The 14,727-nt window shown below is 36.2% G+C and overlaps 2 protein-coding genes across 2 annotated transcripts; both read right to left on the bottom strand.

Moving 5' to 3' along the window:
• Positions 1 to 86: 86 nt before the first annotated feature.
• On the bottom strand, positions 87 to 1,127 carry LOC113045417 (serine protease 56-like). The gene is made up of 2 exons (XM_026205804.1): positions 1,046 to 1,127; positions 87 to 523 (listed from the first exon to the last, which is right to left on the bottom strand). Exons 1-2 carry the CDS (start codon positions 1,100 to 1,102, stop codon positions 350 to 352), a joined length of 231 nt encoding a protein of 76 aa, XP_026061589.1. The 5' UTR covers positions 1,103 to 1,127; the 3' UTR covers positions 87 to 349.
• A 617-nt stretch (positions 1,128 to 1,744) lies between these two features.
• On the bottom strand, positions 1,745 to 8,964 carry prss56 (serine protease 56). Its single transcript, XM_026207201.1, has 12 exons — positions 8,555 to 8,964; positions 7,102 to 7,260; positions 6,773 to 7,027; positions 6,405 to 6,594; positions 4,959 to 5,067; positions 4,683 to 4,839; positions 4,421 to 4,563; positions 4,156 to 4,315; positions 3,803 to 3,991; positions 2,590 to 2,757; positions 2,291 to 2,442; positions 1,745 to 2,197 (listed from the first exon to the last, which is right to left on the bottom strand). The coding sequence occupies exons 1-12, from the start codon at positions 8,652 to 8,654 to the stop codon at positions 1,745 to 1,747; spliced, it is 2,235 nt and encodes a 744-aa protein (XP_026062986.1). The 5' UTR covers positions 8,655 to 8,964.
• Between the last annotated feature and the right edge of the window lie 5,763 nt (positions 8,965 to 14,727).

Raw genomic sequence — 14,727 nt, 5'->3', positions numbered from 1 at the left:
CACTCCATTTTATTCTTGATTTTTTTTTTCATATAAAAAATACAAATAAATATATAACAAACATCAAATATAATATCTGTACAGTTTGCAGCACAGACAGGAGGATCAACCTCTGTCCCTGTGAAATAAGTTAAGTCAGGGTGGACATACAGTCACCGTCAGTCCAGTCTCAGTATGCAATGACCAACTCAAAAGTGGCAGCTGTCCTGTGATGACTCTAGAAAAGAGGCCCCTTCCAGTCATTTCCATAGCAGCAGATCACATTAGAGAGTCAAGGATGTAAAAACGTTTAATGTTGGGGATGCCATTTCAGCTCAAGTATAATTTCAGCAGCATACATGAGTGTGTTTTACGTTTTTAGAGCACCAAAGGCAATGGCGATGATGCGTGGCATGCTGCGGTAGAAAGCCTCATTCTCTAAACCCACCAAGCTATAAAAGGTCAAAGGTCGCCCACCAACAGTGGCCTTGATCCGGGACTGATACAAACCACGTTCATTCTTAGAATTCAGGTCAACCAGCACCTGAGATGATGAACACACATAAAGAGATACATACAAAATTAAAATCCAGCACCACAGAAACAACATAGATTACAGACGTTTGGGGTAAGTAGATTTTAAAAAAAAATTATATAGATTTTTTTTAACAAAGGTGCATTAAATTGATCAAAAGTGAAGGTAATGTAGAAGGCATTTATAGTACTTTTTTTGTCTTTTGTCATCCTTGAAAACCAAAATATTAAGCAGCACGACTGTTTTTAACATTGATAATAAGAAGAAATGTTTCTTGAAAAGCAAATCAGCATATTAGAATGATTTATTAGAATGGAGTAATGAGTGATGGATTTGCCATCACAAGAATAACTTATTAGTAATATAACTGTATAATAATAAATAAATGCAGCTTTGGTGAGAATAAGAGACTACTTTCAATATTACAAAAACTTAAAGACCCCTAACTTTTAAACAGTAGCGTATATATTATCATCTAATACAACTTCTGCAGAGTGTGTCTAGTACCTTCTGCGACACACACACACTCACCTCCTGGAAGATCATGTTTATGCTGTTAGAAGGAACAGACAGGATCCAGTTGTACATCTCGTTGGTGGTGCTGACCAGCTGAGCTGATTCAGTCACTCCTGAGCAAACTACAAAACACAGAGAACAAAGCCTTTAAAAACAGTAAATAATAAAAACTCAGATTCCTTAATATAAATCTAATGTTAACCTCATATTCCTCCAAATCATATGAATGGCACAGCTGACGTGTGTAGGCTCTATGACACAATTTCCAATGAATAGAAATGCAAAATGTAAATGAAACGAGAAACGAGAAACTGTACCTTTTTCACTGGCTCCTCGTTTCTGTCGCTTGTATAGATCTCTTTTTCTCCTCCACAGGAGCTCTGAAACAATAATTAGTCTTTATTTTTATTAAATGAATAATGCATTTTTTTGTAATTAATTCAAATAATTATAATCATTTTATTTATAAATATATATTAGGCTTACTATATTAATATTCCTGATTGTCCTAATGTCTTTGAAATGTTAAATTTAGTCTGAAGCTTTTATTTTTGTATTTGTATTTACATAAATTCTTTTTAAAAGTATATATGATTTGAATTTAATAGGTGGAAAAAAAAATCCAGTAATTGCAGAAAAGTCCTATTAACAACTTTTATGAATTAAAGTTTCCTGTTATTCTTCCTCAATATTTTGGCACTCAGTTGTTCATTATTAACTCTTACTTTTGAAGAGTGGCTGTTGAAGCAAGGGCATCTGGGTAGGGACAGGGTGTTTTTCAAGCACTGAGTCAGAAGGTTCCTGGTTCTTGAGTTTCAGCGGTTGTGTTGAAGGCTCCACAGATCTGGATGTTGTATCCATGTCATCCCGAGGGGATGCTGTCATCACCGGACGTCCTGTGACACTCCCTGTGCCGCTTCCTCTCAGAGCTTTATATATCAGAGCAGTCAAAATGTCAGCTGACAATACAGACTCCCTAGATTTGGCACGATTATCCTGTTGTTGTTTTCCAGTGCTGGTAATGGGGAAATCCCTCTGAAACAGTTGGTAGTCCAATTCTGGTATGACAGGAATGTGCAATGATTCTAGTTTGGACCGCAGGATAGCAATGGAGGAGCGCAGTGATCTGTCGAGCTGCTGAAGAGGTGCTTTTTCACTGTCCTCATCCTGAAAATTTCATCAAATGACCATCAGCGTTAGCTCATTGTGAAATGCTGCTCCATCATATCTAAAGCCATAGTTTAAGTTAGACACGTTTACCGGTGTGAAGAGTTGTTGCTCCTGAGACAGTTCCTGTGAGTTCTTCAGTTCTTTGTTTTGATCCAGATCTTCAGCAATGCCTGTAAGGTAGCTCTCCCAGTCGTCCACCAGGGGGCCCACTTTCTGGAATAGTGCTGGCCGGCCTACCTGCTCTTTGAGAATAATTTGTTGGTTAGATGTATAACAAAATGGAGAATAATAAATACAGATTCTGAAAGATATTTCATTCTGGAATGCATTGTATACATACTCATGTGCTCTGATTGAAGCAAAAAATCAGGAAAGTTTAATGGCTCTACCTGTTTCAAATGCATTTCTGCGTCTTCGTGGTATATGAGCAGAGCTGTACACATTCTCCACTAACTGAGGAAGAGTCTGAGTGAAGAAGGTCAGATCGACTTTATCTCTGATATAGTCATCGGCCCTCTGAAGCAAGTCCAGCAGAGTCTGCAGGAAGGAATGCAGCTCTGTAAAGAGAAAGACAGTGGACGGTGAGAAAGGCAGTAGCTGGAGGAAAGGGAAATATATTTTAAAATATATTCAAATAAAACACTGTTTTACTGTTTTTACGTTATTTTTTAAAAGTACACCATGAAATGACTAAATGTAAGCATAGTTAAAATCTATTTATTTATGTTTACTGACATATTGTTTGAGTCTTTATAAAATGGAAATTAAACTTTATTTGGAGTATCACTTGTGAATAACGCACATTTCTTAATTTTAAGCCTAATATCACTACTGATGAGGATTTTATGATCTTTGAATAATATCAGTCTTTAAAAGCAAGATATTTAAAGTGCACCTTAAAGGGGGGGTGAAATGCTATTTCATGCATACTGAGTTTTTTACACTGTTAAAGAGTTGGATTCCCATGCTAAACATGGACAAAGTTTCAAAAATTAAGTTGTATGTTTGAAGGAGTATTTCTGTTCCAAAAATACTCCTTCCGGTTTGTCACAAGTTTCGGAAAGTTTTTTTCGAGTATGGCTCTGTGTGACGTTAGATGGAGCGGAATTTCCTTATATGGGTCCTTAGGGCACTTCTGCTATTGAGTGAAAACGAGCATTTCACCCCCAATTTAAGTTTACTTAACATGAAATCAAATACACTGTAGTTTACAGTATTCACCCTTCACTAGGATAAATTTATGAGCTTAAAGTTAAAGTTAAAGTTACATGTAGATTTCTTTTAAAACTAGTTTAAATTCACATTTTTTTAAATTGATGAATTTCATAGAAGTAAGCCAAAAAGTGTCCAAAGTACATGCAAAACTCCTTCGATGCAGTTTAAAAAGCATCACAGAATACACTCTTTTAAGGTGCAGAGCTAGTCAACAAAACTACATATTTCCATTTATGTTACTTCATAGTATACTGACTTTACTATTATTCCAAACACTGGAAAATTTTCATATTAAATAATGAGTATGCACATCCAAAGTAGCACTTGTACTGTACTGTACTGTAGGTTAATTCTGTTGAAATATGTAATTTGGTCTGGATGACTTACGGCACTTTTTAAACCGGCTTTGGCATTTGTCCTGAGCGAGACGCTGGCAGGCAGAGGGGTCGAGGGTTGGAGAGCAGGATAGTGTGTAGAAGTGGCAGAGCGTGGTGAATTCTGACATCTGCTGTTCTTCAGACAGCTCTGTTGTCTTAAGCAGCTCAGGACATGTGGGCTCCCGACTCCCAAAAGACTCTGGAATTTGGAGAAGGGAATATAAAAAAGATTTTGCAGGATTTGTGGCTTTCCACACAATTTGGATTTGTTACCTTTCACAGAAAGAGTAGGAGGGTTTAAACTCAAGGCAGTGGAGATTTCTTTGTTTCAGTATTGTGTGTGCAACATGTTGAGCAACTCACTCTGTATCTCTGTCATGACCCAATCAGAGAAGGCGGTGACCCGTGTGTAAACGCCAGGCTTTCCCCTCTCCCCACAGCCATCCCCCCAAGAGGTGATGCCAAACAGCTGAAACCGTCCTGATAAACTGTCCTGGAAGATCAACGGCCCTCCAGAATCACCCTGTAGACATATTCGAGTCAGATGCAGTGCTTATGAAGCAGATATGATGTTTCTTCATCAGGTGTGGTGTTCATAATGCAAGCTAGGATGATAACGTGGAGATACCTGGCATGAGTCAATGCCTCCAGACAGGTACCCAGCGCAGAACATGGTGTTCGTGAGCAGCTCCTTCCCCAGTGCACTGTGACAGGTGCTCTGAGTCAGCAGGGGCACCTTTGCCTCCATCACCACATCTGCAGAGGGTCCGTCTACACTCATACAGAGAATCAAGACAAACATAACATAACACTTCACGGCATTTTAAGCAAACATTGTGTGATATTACTGAGCTCTTTTTCTAAAATATTAGCTATGCAGATTGTCTTACCCTCATACAAAGAGCCCCAGCCGGCCACCAAGCAGGGTGTACCAGCCGGTGGATCGAGGTCAGAGGGCAAGCAGACAGGTGTGACCCGTTCAGACAGAATAACTGGAGAACTCAGCTCTACCAGGGCAATGTCGTTATTAAATGTCTTTGGGTTAAACTACACCAAGAGGAAAACATTGGACACAGATGGGACACATTTAATAATAATAAAACATTCTGCATTGTTTTAAATATTTTTAGATATATAGTATTACAACAAAGTTTTTTTATGTTTACCTTTGGATGAGCGATGATGCGATTGACTTTCATGATCTGCTCATCAGGGTCAGTTTTTGCGAGGTCAAACTCTCCCACTACAGCTGTCCAGTAACTCTCACCACGGCTCCTGTTTGGGGAGATACATTTTATATGTTCACAAAATAAGTACATAAGTACATTCACAAATAGAACAGTACCACAAAGCACAATTTATTTATTTTTAATGTTATGGCACATTTAATTGCTGTTAAAATTGTGTATTGTTCACCTATTTTACAACAAGTCGCTAATAAAACAATCCACCTGTTTTATAGACCTTATGCGTCAGAGAGACAAATGCACAGAAAAACTTACATTTTTGCGGGAGCTCACTGTTAAAGAGTAATTAGCTGGTGAAGTGTTTTGACTTATTGTAGAGCTAATGAAAGTTATCATGTTCATTATAATGATCATAGTGTTAGTAACAACAAATGTCAGTTGACCAGGAAGATTTAAAAACTAGCGTTTCATTCATAAATTTCTTTTGACTTTGACCTTACGCTGTGGAAATACAAACCATAGGACAGAAGACAACGAGCGCAGTGCTGAAAAGGGGCAGGGCTACGTGAGGACTATAAAAGTGCAAAATCATTTAGTGCCTTCAGTGGAAAATTTCTTATCCATACCAATAGCGAGATTTTAAAGTAGAAATGCAACAGTTGCGAAGGTTATTTTTTACATGTATTAGGTTGCAGATTACAAGTTACCCTATTAAAAATGTAATAAGCCGTGTATCTCAATTATTTTATTAATGTAACTGATTACATTTAATAACTTTTGGATTACTTTTCAAAATTTCTAACAAATGTTTTATGAATTAAGATTTTATACACACACACACACACACACACACACACACACACACACACACACACATATATATATATATATATATATATATATATATATATATATATATATATATATATATATATATATATATATATATATATATATATATATATATATATATATATATATATATATATATATATATATATATATATTAAAGCACAGCCACCACAAGATCAGACTTTAGCACTTATTTTTACTTTAAGATCGTGGGAAATAGTTTAATAGCTAAGATAGATACTAAGATAGAATGCCTTGGTCAATCTTAAAGAATAAAACACAAATGCCTCCTCACATATTTTAGAGCAGTAAATGCAATTTGGGAAATATGTCAATTAAATCTGTATGTGTGTGTAAAAATATTCAGATAATCGTTTTAGACATTTTCAAAAGTAACTGTAATTTTTTCTCACTAACTGTAACTTATTATAGTTCTATTTATTTTGTAATTAGATTCTTTAATGCCATTGCACATAACTAATTACTTCCAAACACTGAAGATATCCCGCCTAACATTAAGTTTCTAAATTATGTAGGTATGTATTTTGTAATACATGTATATGTATTTTTTACCCAGCAAAGCAGTGGGCAGCAGTGAGGACCCAAGAGCTGTCAACCAGAACACCCCCACACATCAGAGCCCCATCCAGCCGAAGGTTCACCAGCCATGGCCAGCTGCCCAGAGGAGCAGGAGATCCCCCCATGATACGAGAGCGAGGCTGTGTCAGGTTTTGCGAGACGGCGAAACGCTGGCCACACACAGCTACATAAAGGAAGCCAAATGATCAATGTCAAAGCTGAAATTACATTAAAAGGGACCTTTATCATTTATATATCAGTAAAACTAAAGGTTGATTTTTAAAGAAACATTTGAAAGTTCTTAGTATGTTTACATAATCCACTGAATTTTTTTATTTTTGTGTTTTTTTGTTTTTTTTTACCCTGTGCTGTGGTCTGTGTGGCTGGCTCCAGGTTCTGCATGGTGTTGAGCAGACTGCACTGCAGGACCCGAGCGCTGCAGCTCTCTCCCATGACTCTGATGCACAGGTCTTTGTTCACCTGTGCAGGTGTGCAACGATGTCTGTAGAAGCCACAGGCCTGACTCAGCAACCAGCTCCTCTCTCCTTCATCAGCTTCCTTCTGGGCGCGAGATATGACCTCACAGGTCGGCTCTGACTGTGTGTCCTCTGGAGATGCTACGGAGTAACCACCACCATCAGCATCCGTTTTTAAAGTCAAAGAGTCAAATAAAATGTGTATTCAAGCTTACCACAAGCGCCGTTTCGCTGTCCACAGTCCTGAAACAGGCAGGGCACACACCCTCTGCAGCCAGCTTCGACCTTACTGCGGTCCGATACGGCAGCATCTACGGCAGACAGAGCGCGGGACAGAGCCGCCTCCATCACTACAGTTCCTCTATCAGACAGCGCTGCAGATAGAAGCAGAAACAGATGTAAGCAATAGTGAGTGCATCCCTCAAAACATTTAATACAAAGCAAATCAAAGAAAAACATTAAAAGTAGGTATAAAGAAGAAAAATTTGACATTTTAGCTCAGTGGAGCAGAAAATTGTGTTGATTTGGTGTTTATGTGTGAATTAGAGAAGATGAATGAAATATTTTTGTTTCAACAATAAAATGGTCAGATATGCATATAAACAAATACTAAAACTACAGGACAGAGACCCAACTAACAAAATATATACTAAGAATGAAACATTTAAAAACTCTTGGTTGTGCATATGTTAGAAAAACATTAAGGGAACATTCCATTTGATCATCTTGCAAACATTACGATAATGTTACTTTTGAATGTTCTCTGAACAATTCACGAATTCTGTGAATGATGTAGAAATAAAGTTTTTGCCCTAAAATTGCAAATGTTATTAAAGACCAGATGACTTTGAATTACATTTTTATTTCAACATTGCTGAAGAGAACCTTGCAAAAACGTTCTTCTGTTCCCTGTTAGGTGGGGAGAGATCCAACATTTGCAAACAGTCTGAAAAGATTTCTTCAGCAAAAACAAATCCATTAGGAAAAAAAATTTATATAAAAAAATCTATATGTGTGCAGTATTTTACCAGTAATGTTTTTTCATCAGGACAAGTGAGCAAAGTCATGCTCAAATCAGCACTAAAGACACCAAACACAAAGTTCAAACACACCGATTCACATTCAGCCGTCCCCTCTTCTCTATATCCCAAAGAGTGAGAGAGACATCAAAGCTGATTGAGATCTTAATTAACGACCTGAACTCTGGCCTCTGTGGTGACTACGCTAAACTCCTGAACACAGTCTCACTGTGATGGCACACAAGTCGCACACAATGACTCTGGTTGCATTTTGGTTGAACGTTTTTTTTTTTGTTGTTGTTGTTTTGAGCAGTTCTACATTTGCAACACTTTGGCAACAGGATTATTAAAAAGAAAAAGAAAGCATAGTCATGAGATTGGTTTGGATGTCACAGTGTTATTGCATCTTCAACTTGTAGTTTTACACTCTCAGTCACTGAGGCAGAACCTTAAAGTACAAAATCCAATGATACATATTTGTACTTTATTTACCCTTAAATGGTACATGTTAATACCATATAGCTGTGTATCAGTAACCTACCTAAAGTGTACATATTAATAGCTTATGAAAGGGTTCTGCCCCAGTGACAGTTTTGTATCTTTCTTCTAAGAATGTAGAAACAGCCAAAATGACTAATACCTGGCCTACCTTTAAGTGCACTCTGTGGCATTCTGTACACTTCTCTCGCTGGTGGCGCCCCACCACACCAACCAATCAACATCAACATCAGCAGTGACATTGCACCCATGATTCCACTTCACCTGTCCACAGGTGAGTTTTTCTTAAGAAGTTCCACTTAAAAGCACAAATGCATGGACACAAAGCAGCTCCTTTCGTATCAAGGCGTCCCACCTCCTGGCTGGCTTAGCTTTTTCTCACACTTCCTCTCGGAGGACCTGTTGGTGAAAGAAGCTGATGGAACAATGGAAGAGCATGGAGCAGCCCTCCAGATATATGCAAAAGCACTGGACCTCTCCCTGAGGGGTGGGCATCAGGGCCAATGCACTCCCAGTTGAATTCATTAAGACGATGAGAGCAAATCACGAGGAACTTGCCAATGCTGGAAATTTTCTGTGGTGAGAGAAAAAGAGGGTAAGAGAAAGAGAGCTGGATGGGTAGGGGGCGGGTTGTTTGAATTCATTAACGTTAGGGAAAGACTGAGAGGAGGGGGTGAGAGAGAACGAGAGAGGGAGCATCTGTCATTCAGCCAATCTCTGAATGAGAGCATTGTGCTCCTCCCTGAGAGTTCAAAGCGAGCGAATGTGGTGATCACAGGCACGCCGACCTCCTTGATCACTTTCACGCTTTTATGTGCTCCATTAAAATATTGTCAGTACAGATCATTGCATCTTTCTCAGCTCAGCATAGCTTCGTTGCATAAAAACATACAACATTAAAAAACAACAGTTCATCATTTGTTTACTCTCTAGTGGCAGAGGGTTCGTAGAAAAGTTTGGGTTTTGCTTGCTAATTTGTTTGGCAGTCCCAGAAGTTGTTTTCTACTGTAAATCTTTTTCGAAAACTTTTTTCAGTGACATTTCAAAAAACAAACTGAAGTTCAATATTAAAATCAAATTTTAACTTTTTTCAATATCTGTTTCACAAAATCAAATCTAATGCTGAGCTCTGCATAAAAGAACGACTAAATCATTGTAGAGTATATGGAAGTCTCATTTCTCCTGTTGTTTCATAGGAATGGCTTGACATGTTTATATTCAGATGAAAATGATTCCTTTTAAAATAAAATAAACATATTATGTGGTAACTGGTAGATTAAACTACTCCCTCATAGTAATTCATAGTTGAATTTTCTTCCATTTTTAAAATTATAAAAGCAAACATCATCAGAGAATAGTTTTTGCCAGTGGTTTGCAACCTTTTCTGGCTCCAATTGATTCATGAAATAATGGCACATTACAATTGAATGACTGTTCTTTTCTCAAATAAGACAGGGTGTGGTGATAATGAAACATTAATTTTATGTTGTCACATGGTATCAGGGTTGTAGTGTCTCTTTAAAGTGGACTCATGACAGGCTTTGTGACAAAGTGTGCAGAGATTAGTGAGTCCAACTAAAGGACAAGACAGGAACATTGTGTAATCTACGTGTGCTGAGTCTGCAGTCAGGATGAGAGACCCAAATTGGAGTTATGTTTGAGCCAACTGAGCAACTGAATACAGAGAGGGCATGCGGAGCAGCAGGCCACTTTCAAAGTGCTTCACTTAACGACTGAGAGAGAGAAAGACCTACTTTGAAAAACAGCACCACATGAGATAAAGTGTGGATGTTTGGTAAGAAGACAGAAACAAGCCAACATCTAATTCATCACTTTGTAAGCAATATTTAAGGGTTGTCCTGGTGAATAATGCTTTAAAATACTGAAAAAAAAAAAGAGAAAAACGTAAACAGATCGAAAGATATCAAATGGGAAGATGGAATTAAAGAGTAAGAGTCTCCCTGTCTTCCATTCTTCTCCTTTTTTGGCATGGAGAATAATAACAGGAGCCGACAGTGTGTTCCAGGCGTACCATGTGGCCCCTCCACAATGGTTTTGCCATCCTACTGCCAACTGAAGCACTGAGGGATGGCATGTAAAAAAAAAAAAACAGGCGGCTGGTCTCCATTCATCTTTTGCCCCATTCCCTCCCTTTGCCCTGCTGCTCTCTTTGATGTTGCCTGATTAATCTGCCCTCCGGTCCCTTCGGTTTCTCTTGTCCACTTTGTGGTGCTCTTCCCCTCTCCTCCAAGATGCTGATCACAGCACTAAAGGCAAAAGCTGGATTCAAGGAAAAAGTTTTGGAAAAAGGGAGAGAGCAATGGAGGAGACTTTCAGTAGTAGTGTTCTGTTAGGAAAAAGTGACCAGAAAGACCAATGAATAGCAGACAACTTCATACTAAAGCAATGTTCTTGGTTAATTAACCATTCAGCTTTACACGATTTGTGGCATTTGGTTGATAACCTCAGAAAATGATTTTTACAAACTAATGTCTAAAGTAATGCACTTGCAGAAGACTGGAAGTGTATGAAGCAATGGATTAGGTTTAAAAGCACAAAAATGTAAAGCTCATATTTTTGACAAACCAAACATTTTTTGTTTTTGTTGTTGTTGTCCAAGTTTAAACACATTATTTTAGAAGTGAGGCAACTGTGCATTTACTGCACAGACAAGTTTTGTCAAAATAGTGTAATGTCAAAAGGTAAAACATAAAAGTTTGTGTCTTTACTTGCAGAAAATATTTTCGACTAACACTACCAATGAAAATATTATTATTCTTGTTTTTTTTTTAAAGAAAAATATTAATTAATGGATCAAAGGAGACACGAAAGGCATTAATATTAGAAAATATATTCATTTCCACTCTAAATTTCTATTTATCAAAAAATCTTTAACCCCCAAAAAGTCAGTTTCATTCAAAATATTAAGCAGCACAATCATATAAATTGATAATAAGAAGTATTTCTTATGCATCAAATCAGCATATTAGAATAATTTCTTAAGGATCATGTGACATGTGAATTCAGCTTTGCTATCACAGGAATAAATTACATATTAAAATAGAAAATCGTATATTTAAATTGTAACAATATTACTGTTTTTACTGTATAATCAAATAAATGCAGCTTCGGTGAGCATAAAATCAATTTTTCAAAAACATTTAAAAATTTCAGATTTATGAATACATATTGCAAGAACTTTTTTCAAAACTAATTTGCTGACCCAGGCCAATCGCAGAAGACAACACTGTTTTTATGTAGTTTAGCTCTACAGAAGTTAAGGGTGTGAGAAACCACTCATGTCGTCACAGCCTTGGGGTCTGACGCACAATTGGAGCAAATGAGAGGGCAACTTGAGTTTGTGTGTGAGAAATTGTCAGCTTTTTCAAAATTATAGGGGGCAACAGAGGGAGGTTACATAAAGACATGTCACACGAAAACAAAAACGACACCCAAACAAGCCCTTCACATAAAAAAAACCTGCGCAACAATAATGCTGAATAACACACAGGTATTGTGCACCAGTTATGAAACCATTTGTCTCTATTGTCTGGTGCTGAGAACAATTGAAAAGTGGGTCAGTGGGCTGAAAAAAAATCAGCTCCCAACATTTCAGTTTGAGCAATTTTTTTTCCCAGAGAGCATTTTCTGGGTGACATGCACGACCCCATTAGCTCATGTACCAAACTCTTTCAGAACACAACCTCAATGACGATGACATCTGTCTGTATTAGATGATTAATTAAAAGGGTCGCACTTTGTCTTATATTTGTACTAATAATTTTTCCCCTACAGTCCATTTATAATGTTAGTCAAGTTGTTTTGCAACAAATATGTCATTTTCCTCCCCCTTGCAATTCTGATAATTCTCTCAGAATTGAAAGATATATACTCAGAATTGCTATATATATATATATATATATATATATATATATATATATATATATATATATATATATATATATATATATATATATATATATGTATTCCAAAAATATAATCAACTTTGTGAGAGAAAATTTTTTTCCAATTACCTTTCTTATATATATATGGTTGGGTGGATTCAGAGAGAAAAAAATCTGGACTGAGAGATTTAACCTTGAACCTCTGCAAGAAGAAAAAGTCTGGATTTTGAGATATACACTCAGAATTACAAGGGGGGAAAAGTTTGAATTATGAGCTAAAATCACCTACAGACACAAACAAAACAGGAAGTGACATCTGTATAAAGACACTTTCAGTGTTTCAACACTGAAATTTATTTGAAATCTACACAAAACAACATTAAAAAAAATCATATTTTGATTTCAGTTCACAAACAATTATTACATTTTGCTAAAAACATGGTCTGTATAAAATTAATAATTTCTCTAACACAGTATAAATAAGTATTGATTTTATATTCTATGAAGGGGATCAGGATTATATTTAATTGGCCATCAAAAAGCTTGAAACTCCCTTCTGATAGAGACACTCTGACAACACATTACTTTATACACTTAACAAAATAAGTTTTACTTTTTAAAAACAAAATGAGTAAACATCACGCATCAAATTAATATAATGTATTAGATTATGTACCTTTTTACCTTCATAATCATGACTGTTACCATAATCAAACTTGAGTCTGTATTTGGGACCATCAGCCTATGTCAGCTGTGAAGGAGAGCGTTCGACAGGATATCAACAGCGCCTTCTTCTGGACAATGACGACTGTATCAGTTTTAAAATTTGATTCCTTATAATCCATATAAAGAGGTTTATCAAAATCATTGGTTCCGCAAAAGCGTGTGAAAAGTATGTAAGAGACCCCGTAGTTGATTAATATATTAGCAAAAATAAATTATTTTGGATGAAGGCCAGTAAACGTGGAGTAGAAGGCTACTTGTAGAAAAGCATGGTTCTGGTAAATCCACAATTTCTGTTAAATCCACCAATTAATTTTGGTTTACAGGCCATGTTAACTCAATGTCGCTGAACGGTACCAAAGAAAGAGTAAGAAAGACATAAATAAATAAATAAATAAATAAATGTTTGATATTTGACTCTAGTCTAGAGGGCCCTTAAGCCTATCATGACATCAAAGAACATTGTTCTTGTTGTACAATATATATATATATATATATATATATATATATATATATATATATATATATATATATATATATATATATATATATATATTAGGGCTGTCAAAAATAGCGCGTTAACGACGTTAATTAGTTGTTTGTCGTTAATTACGTCAAATTTTTTAACGCATTTCACGCATGCGCAGTGTGACAAATTATTCAGGTCAGGATGGAAAGTCTCGTCGATCTACCGCAACGAAAACACCGAAGAAGCTTTAGGTTTTACCCCAGTTACTCTCAAATACAGTCATGCCAAGCTCGATAAACAGAAACGACTTTGGTAGTTGATACGCTGGAGCTTCTTCTAGCGTCCTGTGTTTCACACTGCGCATGCGCAGAACGCCTACATGCAATGCAGCGAAAATTACAGCTGTTTGGAAAAGCATATGCATTTTTACTTGGTTTTACTGGCACTTGAAGCCTTCAGAACGTGAAAATATCGATCCTAAAGTATTGTGGCAGAGCAAATGAACACCTCCCAAAAACAAGAGTGCCCAGAGTGCTGCTTATGTGATTGTGGCGCATATTTGTGTTTCTGAGTTCATTCTTTCGAGTTTCTCTGTGCATAATTTCATAGATATGTGTGGCTATATTTAACCACTGGTTCACCTAAAACTCTTACACTGTCTGTAGTTAAATGGCATGGTTTGATAAAGTGCTCATGTAAATTTGATCTAAGTATATGTTAAACTTTTGAAATTCAGAAAAAAAGAACCACACGATGAAACAATACATGAAAATTATGTATCTGTGTCCTGTTATTTATCTTTTGGTATGCATTTCAGAAAAAAAAAATGGTTAGGATTCAGGTGTAGTTGCAAATAGTGATTAATCCTGATTAATCCAATGAAAATTCTGATTAATTTGATTAAAATTTTTAATCATTTGACAGCCCTAATATATATATATATATATATATATATATATATATATATATATATATATATATATATATATATATATATATATATATATATATATATATATATGTATATATATATATGTTTACCCTCATATATACCCTCTCACATTCAACTTTGTTTGCAATTACAATTTCATTGGTATTTTTCAGCTTTTCAGCACAAATATCTTATTTATTCATCATCCTGTCTGAACTGTCATTCATACCAGATAAATACAATTAAACAGAAACAATTAATGCTATTTAATCTAATTATTCCTTATCCTGTCTCCT

This window comes from Carassius auratus, chromosome 27, assembly GCF_003368295.1.
Source record: "Carassius auratus strain Wakin chromosome 27, ASM336829v1, whole genome shotgun sequence".
In the NCBI taxonomy this organism is placed as follows: Eukaryota; Metazoa; Chordata; class Actinopteri; order Cypriniformes; family Cyprinidae; genus Carassius; species Carassius auratus.
This window is presented reverse-complemented; position numbering and strand designations above follow the sequence as displayed.

Bases quoted from the DNA above. Each gene is read 5' to 3' on its own strand.
- LOC113045417 (XM_026205804.1), bottom strand. From the start codon at position 1,102: ATGTACAACTGGATCCTGTCTGTTCCTTCTAACAGCATAAACATGATC. The intron at 524-1,045 runs GTGAGTGTGTGT...TCATCATCTCAG, and splicing joins TAAACATGATCTTCCAGGAG to GTGCTGGTTGACCTGAATTC.
- prss56 (XM_026207201.1), bottom strand. From the start codon at position 8,654: ATGGGTGCAATGTCACTGCTGATGTTGATGTTGATTGGTTGGTGTGGT. The intron at 4,316-4,420 runs GTATCTCCACGT...ATATGTCTACAG, and splicing joins GAGGCATTGACTCATGCCAG to GGTGATTCTGGAGGGCCGTT. The intron at 2,443-2,589 runs GTAGAGCCATTA...TTATTCTCAAAG, and splicing joins CAGAAATGCATTTGAAACAG to AGCAGGTAGGCCGGCCAGCA.